Raw genomic sequence first — 9,651 nt, 5'->3', positions numbered from 1 at the left:
GATAAACGTTCTTATACACTATACTTAAGTATTGTTACTTAATAAGTACAGCCTAATGTCACTGGGGATCCTATTTAATACCCTAAATGAATTTTATTCCCGACTTCTTTAAATATCAATATTAGTGCATTCGAAATTGTACGAAAAGCTTATATGACAAAGCTTATATGAAAGCTTATATTACACATCTAACACATTTTAACGTCTAAAGTACCGTTTGCTTCAGCTCAAGAGCCCTACACAGCTAAAGCAGTTACTGAACCTCATGAACCCTTCTGAAGAGCGTTTGGTGGATGAAGCGTTGCTTTGAAGGTCAAGCGTTTCTGGAGTTTCTGCATTAGACACATGCATTCATATACACGTAATACTGATAGTCTTGAAAAAGTCGTCTTTTTCGACAAACTAACAGCTGTTCCTGCTCCGAACATTCGCCTGTCGGACGCCGTATGAATATGTAATGAGCAACATTGTTAGCGCGTGGAGCAGATGTGAAGCGCACGCTGTCACGGTTGTCATGAGAGACCCACAAATGGACCAAAGCTCCGTCCGCGAGACCAGCAGGTATCGGGTTTCCCTCAACAAGTGCAGCACCTGGACGAGAGGAGACCCGGTTTAGGGCTGTTCTGGAGAGTTGAACCTGGAGTATAATATGTGTGCGTTTTCTCAACGCATTCTGTCTTTGAGACGCGAGAGTCTTGGTTTTCTTTAATAACACTGTGTAACTGTTGTCATGTTACACATATGTTGCTAATTGTTAATTAGGCTATTACAATACGTAGCCTAAGTATTAGCAGCTCTACAAATTAATTGTTCGGTAACTACAAGTTGTCACTTATAAGCAGTAAAATTGTCGCTGTCAAATATAGCAACCTTTAAAACATAATTTAATTAAACAATTGATGTTGTTATAGAGCTGTCAAAATGACATGGTCAAAATAGTTTTCAGTCGTGAGATTTTGTTACATCAAAGGTGAACAGGTCAATCTGACATAAAAATGATAAAGCTGAAAGTAAGAGGGAACATTGCGGCACCTTTCGCCGATATGTGCTTCATAAAGTGTGGAAATCCAAGCAAATGTGGCATTGATTTTGAGTTTATCATGCGGCGGCCGCAGTGGCACTAAAGCTGATTTCCCCAGACACAGCAGATCAGTGGCAATAACATTCATCTGGAGCTTGAGCAGCTCCATCAGCATTTCACACAACTGTCCTCTCTTTCCTACAGCAAACAGTTGTCTGACCCAAATCGATGTTGAGAAATGGAATGATCTGGATTCAAAAGTTCACAGTTTATGCGCATCGCAAAAGGACATGATTCATTTTCGCTTTGTGGAAGCAAAAGCATTGCGCCAAACTACAGGTTGATAAAAAAGTGCATTGATCAGAAACAGACTCATTTGTAGTGTTTGCGTTGACACTATGTGAAACACTTTCTACAACTGGCCCTGTAATAATTAATTCGTTTTGAAATTGGCATTTATTACGCCTATTTAAGTTTAGTATCTGTTTGCATCGGTGTTCAAAATTTATTGTAGATAAAACTGGAATATCATTCAGCTCAGAATAGAAAATAATACAAGCGGAGAATTTGTTTGATTTAAATGACGCCAATTTCATCAATTGTGTGTCTATCGAAAATAATTCAGACGCTGATGTTTACTTCTTTTCAGTAAACATCATTTTCGATGTGCAAAATGCATGCATTAGAAATGTGTCAGTGCGTATATTTCTAGCCTTTGTTGTGTATTCGCATGTTTCTTCTTTAATTGCAAATGTAGTGTCAGTACGCTTTACGCACTGCTACAGGGTATATTTTGAATACTTCAGATCTAGATCAAGATGGGGATTTGACAGGTGCGCATGTTTATATGATGGACACACACACACATACCTGCTTTTGGGAAACACAGTCGCCGTCGTTCACAACTAATTGTTGTTAGTTGAAGGCATCATATGACACATTTATGGAAAATAGCGTGGGGAATATTTGTGTCTCTCGCGCAAAAGTACTAAACGGCTTATGTGGATATTTTGTGGACGTTTCTCACAGAAATTGCTGGTTTTGTCCAGGTGATGCTCATCTGTTTTATCAGTCGCCAGAGTAACGGGGCGGCGTTTCTTTTGCGCATTACGAGCCACAAGACGCAGAAAGTCGCCGCGCTATGGATGTGTTTCTGACACGCGCGCGTCTTCTGACAATTCTGCGCTGCATATAACGCTTAGATAGTTATATTATAGCACGCGTTTTGACTTTCTTTATCGGAATAATGAAAATGGAGCAGAATAAGACTCGGGATTCGCCGAAAGAGCCGTCCTCTCATCACACGGAGATGCTGCTGGCTTTACTCACGCAGAGAGAGGAGTTACGGAAAGGTACATCCGACATCAGAGCACGGAAGAAACTTACAGATCAATTCAGACCTAGAAAAATACGAAGCGCCTCAAAGTATTAGTCCAATCTTGAGTGAGTTGCACATTTGCTGAAAGCTTGTAATTTAATTATCCTTACATTTAAAAATGCACGTTAGGTGACTGTTGTGTAATGCTCTTTGTGTTTAAGTTTAACAGATGATTTGTAATTGTGGAGTAGATCTTTTCTCAGTAGAATTTATTTCTCCTGCATGCGTAGCGCTTTTCGTGCCTCTCTAATGCTCTGGATTAGGAATGCTTGTGTTTCTGTGGGATTAAATTTTATATAGTGGCTCACAACAACATATGTCTGCGTCTTTCTATTTCTACAAATCGGCAACATTTCTCATTTTGGACTTTGACGCGCATGAAAGATATTATGGCTTTGATTTGTATCTACGTGGAAAATCCTTGGTGTACAAATAGGCTACATTTTAGAAAACGAAATAAAACGAAAACCTTACAATGAGTGTTGAGAAATAATGTCAATTTTCCTGAAACAGCTCGTCATTCTGAATGACGGCTGCAGGAGGACAGAAACTATTTCAGACTCTATGTTTGAACCAAAAATGTGAGATTTATAGACTAATAATTAGAGCTGTAGGTTACTTGAATAATTGATAGGTACTCGTGCACCTGTTCATGACGTCTGTGTTGATGTCAGAGAAGTAGCTTCGCGCTCAAAGACACTTGATTTGCCAGATAAAACGCGCCTCGGCCTTATTTATTGACTTGTTATTGTTATTAATAAGAAAATCTCGAGCAGGGATCGTGGATCGTGGTTTAATTTAATTTTAATCAGAATTTGACCAAATATGTTAGAGTAAAGAAGATGTAATCAAATGTGTGTTTCTGGATATTTATGATATTTATGATTTATCATAATGGTTACAGAGAACTGTTATTTAAGGATACCCATGCACAGAGCAAGCGGGTTCCCGAAATTTAGCATTTATTCACCAACATAAACACATGAAAACTGCTATTTTCAGCACAACATAAATATTAATATTAATATTAATAATATTAGTGTAGCTATTTATTGTTACTGTTATATGTTCATGTAGTTTATTTTATTGTATGTGCTTTACGTAGGCTACCTGTGTAATGGAAAGGGTGTTGTTTTTTGTTCAAGTGTTTTATAAAAGCTTTTTAAATAAAGACAGACTTAATATTTACATCATAAATACTTAAGTACACAATACTAAATCAACACATTAAAGTTCTCAGTTTTACGTCGTTAAAGAGAATGATTGCTTTAATAAAAGCTCGTCTGTTTACCGGTGTAGTTTACTGTGATAAATCACAATGCAACCTTGAGTTGCATTGTGATTTATCACGAGAATGTGCTTACATGCTGTAATATTGTATAATAATAATAATAATGTGAAGATTGTTGTTGTTGTTGTTATTATTATTATTATTAAGCATATTCATATAATAATAGTAATAGGCTACTAATACAGCAAAGAATTAGAATTGGAATTATTCATTATTTAATAATAATAATAATAACTATTACGCTTAAATGATCTTTATAGCCTATATCTGGTGCAGCTCTTTCAATTAGCTTTCTTTCTTTCTTTCTTTCTTTCTTTTTTATACGTAAAAACGGAACGCGCAATCATATCTTTGGGGAATGTTGTCGCGATGAAATCATGTGCTTTGATGTTTTACTGAAAAAAATAGACTTTCGCTGTTCATTCCTCCAATATGGCTTATTTGTAATAAACAACCAGACAAAAAAAATTGTGACTTGTGTGGTGATTTGTATAAAAAAAAAAAAAAAAAAAAAAAAAATATATATATATATATATATATATATATATATATATATATATATATATATATATATATATATAACTTAATACATGTTTAGTAAATAAAACCACACTGAAAAACAAATTAAATGCACATCATAATCAAAGCACGACTGCAAGCGAAGTTCATCGCTTAAAGCGAGACCGACAAATAGCTGTCGTCTTTTAAATGTTTTGTCTTTTTCATTTTTGAAATGTTTTTAAAAAATGACCACTGTTTTTTTATTATTCGCAAGTAGGTTGATGATGCATTTCATTCTGATACAGTATAGCCTATTTGATATTAACCGCTTTCTTGTTTTGTTTAATTTTCTACTTGCAGATATTCCAGTTTGCGCGGGCTGTAACCAGCACATAGTCGATCGTTTTATCCTGAAGGTTTTGGATCGACAGTGGCACAGCAAATGTCTGAAATGCAGCGACTGTCAGTCTCAGCTGGCCGACAAATGCTTCAGTCGAGGCGACAGTGTTTACTGCAAAGACGACTTTTTCAAGTCAGTCCTTCATGTTTCAGCACTTGCATGGTTTCATTTCGTTCACACTCAGGCTTCTGGTACCATCTGACCGGTGTTTGACCGTATTTTGCCTGCAGGAGATTCGGGACCAAGTGCGCTGCGTGTCAGCAGGGCATCCCGCCGACACAGGTGGTCCGGAGGGCGCAGGACTTCGTGTATCACCTGCACTGCTTCGCCTGTATCGTATGTAAGAGGCAGCTGGCCACAGGTGACGAGTATTACCTGATGGAAGACAGTCGACTGGTGTGTAAAGCCGATTATGAGACCGCCAAACAGAGAGGTACGTGCATCTTTGTTTATTCAGCAGATATATATTTTTGTAAGAGAAAATCAGAGAAGTTAGGCTACCTCAAGTGCAGTTTTGTATGAGCAGGCACAGTTCCCTAAGTCTTAATTGTTTTACTTCTTTCATTCGATGACCTCACATTGATTGGCCGCTTTTAACTCTGAGCTTAATCTCGCTGGTCGTGGGCTCGTCCATAAACATTTGACCCGACTCAGGTAATTGCGAACTCGCCAGCCTCCAAATCGATAAGTGCCAACGCCGTACAGAAGCGTTCCAGTGAGCGCTGAACACACGCACTAGAGCTGATCAATGGAGCCAGAGAGACACAATCTGCATTCAGGGCAGTTTTCAGCCAGATTCAGCGCTTTAATACTGGACAAATCGGACTGTGTAGTGATTTATTTGGAAATGGAGTCTGGAAAGGCCCTTAGTGTCATCCGTTGAGTAGATAAACCCACGTTACACAGCTCATCACTGAATGTAATGCATTCTAAATGTTCAAAACATGCGTTTCAGTTGACATCCAATAGAACAGAATAGAATAGAATAGACATAGAATAGACAGTTTGGTTCCCCAAAGAACCTTTTAGCTTAGAAAATCTTTTTTTATTATTATTATTTAGTACAAAAGAAAGATTCCATGCATGTTAAAAGTTATTTTTTAAAGAATAGAAAATTGTCATTTTTAGAATAGAATACACTGGAATTTAAATAGAATAGAATAGAATAGAATAGAATAGAATAGAATAGAATAGAATAGTTTGGATGATAAAAACGAGCATACATCTCGAAATAAGAATAGATTCTAATGTCTATAAGGAATAAATTCGTTTGTTAAATTAAAATTTGTTTCTTATATTACAGAGACGGAACGCTCGTTGTGAATTATTTAGAAACGGGGTCTGGAAGAGACCCTGAGCGTCATTCATTGAGCAGATAAACTTACATTACACTGAATAACTGCATTCTAAATGTTTAATACAGACCTTCAGTGCCTTCACCTCACCGACGCTCAGATTCGAATAGAATAGAACTTATAATGTGCAATTGTTTCAGTAAAGATATTAAAACTTGACTTGGATTCGTTTAAGCTCATTTAAATAATAATGATAATAATAATGGTAATAATAATAATATAGTTTTGACTGGAATAAAGTTAGATATTATTTGAAATGCGTTTATTTGTAGCCTGATTGTAGAATAAGAAATCAATTAAAATCAAAATATGTTTCTTATATTACAGAGGCGGATTCGACAGCAAAACGCCCGCGCACAACAATCACCGCCAAACAGCTGGAGACACTGAAGAACGCGTATAATAACTCACCGAAACCCGCGCGCCACGTGCGGGAGCAGCTGTCGTCGGAGACCGGCCTCGACATGCGGGTGGTGCAGGTAACAGCTACATCTACATCACACCTACAGCTCATTCTCAACAAAACAAATGTGCATTACAACAGAACACCGCGAAAACGTGGGGTTATTTATATCACCCTTAAAAATGCAACTTATAGTTTTTCCGTGATATTAATTGTAACACTGGACCACAAAACTAGTCATAAGTAGCACGGGTATATTTGTAGCAATAGCCAACAATACATTGTATTAGTTAAAATGATCCAAATTAAATTTATTTTTGCCAAAAAATCATTGGGATATTAAGTAAAGATCGTGTTCCATGAAGATATTTTGTAAATTTCCTACCGTAAATAAGATATATCAAAACTTAATTTCTGATTAGTAATAGGCTATGCATAGCTATGAACTTAATTTGGGCAACTTTAAAGGCGATTTTCTCCATATGTATTTTTATTTATTTTTTTGCACCCTCGGATTCCAGATTTTCAAATAATTGTATCTCAGCCAAATATTGTCATATCCTAACAAACCATACATAGCTAACATCGACTTGGACGTAGGCCTATATAACATTCATAAGATATCCAATATGTATTGTTCCCTGTAATATTTCCACGCACAAAAGAAATGTATTCAAGTATCATCTATTTCATACAATTCATGTATTATTTCCTATTATTTACGCTATTATTTATAGTGCCTCGTGACCTCGTGTGTAAAATGGAGCATAATAGCTTTTGACTTTTTTTACTACAGCTTTTTACAGTGATGCCTCAAAATAATTAACCAATGTCTCTGCGCAGGTCTGGTTTCAAAACAGAAGAGCAAAAGAGAAAAGACTGAAAAAAGATGCAGGTAGACAGAGATGGGGACAGTACTTCAGAAACATGAAGAGGTCACGCGGGAGCTCCAAATCAGATAAAGACAGCACTCAGGAGGAGGGCATGGATAGCGATGCTGAGGTTTCTTTCACGGGTATGTTTGCTCCCAAAATCCTATATAAATATGACTAATGTGTGTATTAAAAACTTTCTCTGAACCAAGGACCATTTCATCACCCTAAAATGCTCATGAATGATTTTCAAAAAAAATTTTGCTTTGAATAAAATATTGCAAGGTCAAAACCAGTCTGATTTAAAGCATAGAACTGTTTATTAATTATTTTTTTGAAAAGCTTGTTTAGAAAATAAATGGAAATAGTGAGAGCTCATACTGCATGCCAGTTTTTCCTTGAGATTTTTGGTCAAAAATCTGGCATCCATCACAAACACCCACAAAGGGGCTTTTCGCAGCAGTCTCACAGAGCCATTTAGGAACCCCAAAGAATCTTTTAGTTTAACAGTTCTTAAAAGAATCTTTTTTCTTAGTGTAAAGAACATTTTAGTAATCTAAATAATCCTTTTTCACTTTAAAGGAACCATGATGGCAATACATGAAAGAGTGTGGATATGTTTTACATAATTGAATTTTTGTGTATTGAACAATCCACCACTCACATTAATTTTTTTCCTTCGACATGCTCTACATCCAGATGAGCCGCCCATGTCGGAGCTGGGTCACTCCAATGGCATTTACAGCAGTCTGAGTGAAAGCTCTCCAGCTCTGAGTCGTCAGGGTGGAGGTCATCCGCCCTTCCCGCTGGAGCATGGTGCCATCATCCCCTCACAGGAGCAATACCACGACATCCAGGCCAGCAGCCCCTACAGCCTCCCGCAGTCTCCAGGCTCACTACAGGCCCTTCCCAGACACCAGCCCCTCATCTCCAGCCTGGTCTACTCAGAGCCTGGCATGCCCATGGTGGGTCATAGCGGAGGCCAGAACATGACTCCGGGGGTTCGCTTGATGGCTGGGGGAAATGGGCCGAGCTCTGATTTGTCTACGGGAAGCAGCGGTGGGTACCCGGACTTCCCTGCGAGCCCAGCATCCTGGTTGGATGAAGTGGATCATGCACAATTCTGATAGTTTTGAAAATACACATTTGGAAAGAGACCTAGAGCAGATCTCCACCAGTGGACAGGGATTACAAAGCGAATGAACTTTGTATCTTCTATAAAACTGGTTAGCGATGGACCCAAGACTTGAGCTGAAAAGTCTCGCCAAGGCTTTGAACTTCTGCTTGGTTCTACAAGGACACGACATTGAGTGGGGAGCTTTCAGCAACTATTGGAGCTCTTCACCAACTTTTACTTAGACCATGACTTTTAATTATACGACAATGCAAAGATTTTATTTTCTTCTTCAAGATGAGAATTTAAATCAGTTACAGTAAATCAGAAGTATGGTGCACCAACAAAAATTAAATCATCCATCATTGCTGTTACTGATGTGTATAAATGTGATATCACCAGTTTGGTCCAAGTGTCTGGTCATTGCCAAATGTCTATATACATTGTATAACATTTTATCAATGTGAAGTCTTTATTTTTATACAACCTCCTTGGACTATATGATCACAGAGACTTTGTATGTTTCACAACAGGGATAGACAAGTTGTAGTTGTTGTCTCTTTCTATTCAGTAGGAGTTCCTTTATGCATTTGTGTGTTTTCAGACGTGTCTTGTTCATTTCACTGTGTTGGAAACGTTTGGCCGAGGCGCTGTGGCTCCTGTATGTGTTATGTGAAAAAAAAATGCTTTACGTCTTATTTATTCTCTCTGATGATGGTTAAGTCATAAAGGTCTTTAATAAATTTGTCAGTGAAATCCTCAAGTAGCCATCGCTTCCTGGCAGAGCTCTTTAACGCTGTGGGCTTGTGTTTTTTATTTCTTCATTTACTAAAAGGATGCAAATTTCTGTGCCGTTTACAGCCTCCCCATTGTTCTGCGCTCTCTAAAGCGGAGGAGCGGACATCTGATCCGGGAAGGTTTCTCCAGTGGCTCGTTGGCAGCGAGAGCGTTAGAACGGGCTTGGATATTTATTTCTTTTTTCCGAGATTAATCACATCGATCTTATATCAGGGCACAGATAATGGACCCGGATCTCGCTGAGTCGGCGAATCACCGGTCTGGCTTGTGACCAGAGGCGTATCAAGAGTTCAAAGCCTCTTTAGCAGAGAAATTCGAGGCGGACGTTACTGCAACATGTCGATTTGGAGATAAGTGTGTCAGGGTTCGGTTTGTTTACTATTTCACAATTTAATTCAGTCACACAGATGAAATGCTGTAAATCGTGTTTGCATTTGATTCGACATAATGGTAATGACGCACCCCCAAGTGTTTTTTTGTTTGTTCATGAATGTATGCATGTGTGGCACCGACGAGGT

The 9,651-nt window shown here is 38.0% G+C and overlaps 1 protein-coding gene across 1 annotated transcript in view; it reads left to right on the top strand.

Annotated features, from left to right (window-relative positions):
* The window catches only part of LOC306871815 (LIM/homeobox protein Lhx3-like), a 9,728-nt gene extending 601 nt beyond the window's left edge, over positions 1 to 9,127 (top strand). The window contains exons 2-6 of the mRNA XM_079419988.1: positions 4,552 to 4,723; positions 4,822 to 5,024; positions 6,274 to 6,425; positions 7,193 to 7,364; positions 7,921 to 9,127. Of these exons, the coding sequence (XP_079276114.1) occupies positions 4,552 to 4,723; positions 4,822 to 5,024; positions 6,274 to 6,425; positions 7,193 to 7,364; positions 7,921 to 8,348 (1,127 nt within the window). The 3' untranslated portion in view covers positions 8,349 to 9,127. The remainder of the gene's footprint in view (positions 1 to 4,551; positions 4,724 to 4,821; positions 5,025 to 6,273; positions 6,426 to 7,192; positions 7,365 to 7,920) is intronic.
* The last annotated feature ends 524 nt before the right edge of the window (positions 9,128 to 9,651 follow it).

This window comes from Barbus barbus (genome assembly GCF_936440315.1).
Source record: "Barbus barbus genome assembly, chromosome: 6".
In the NCBI taxonomy this organism is placed as follows: domain Eukaryota; kingdom Metazoa; phylum Chordata; class Actinopteri; order Cypriniformes; family Cyprinidae; genus Barbus; species Barbus barbus.
This window is presented reverse-complemented; position numbering and strand designations above follow the sequence as displayed.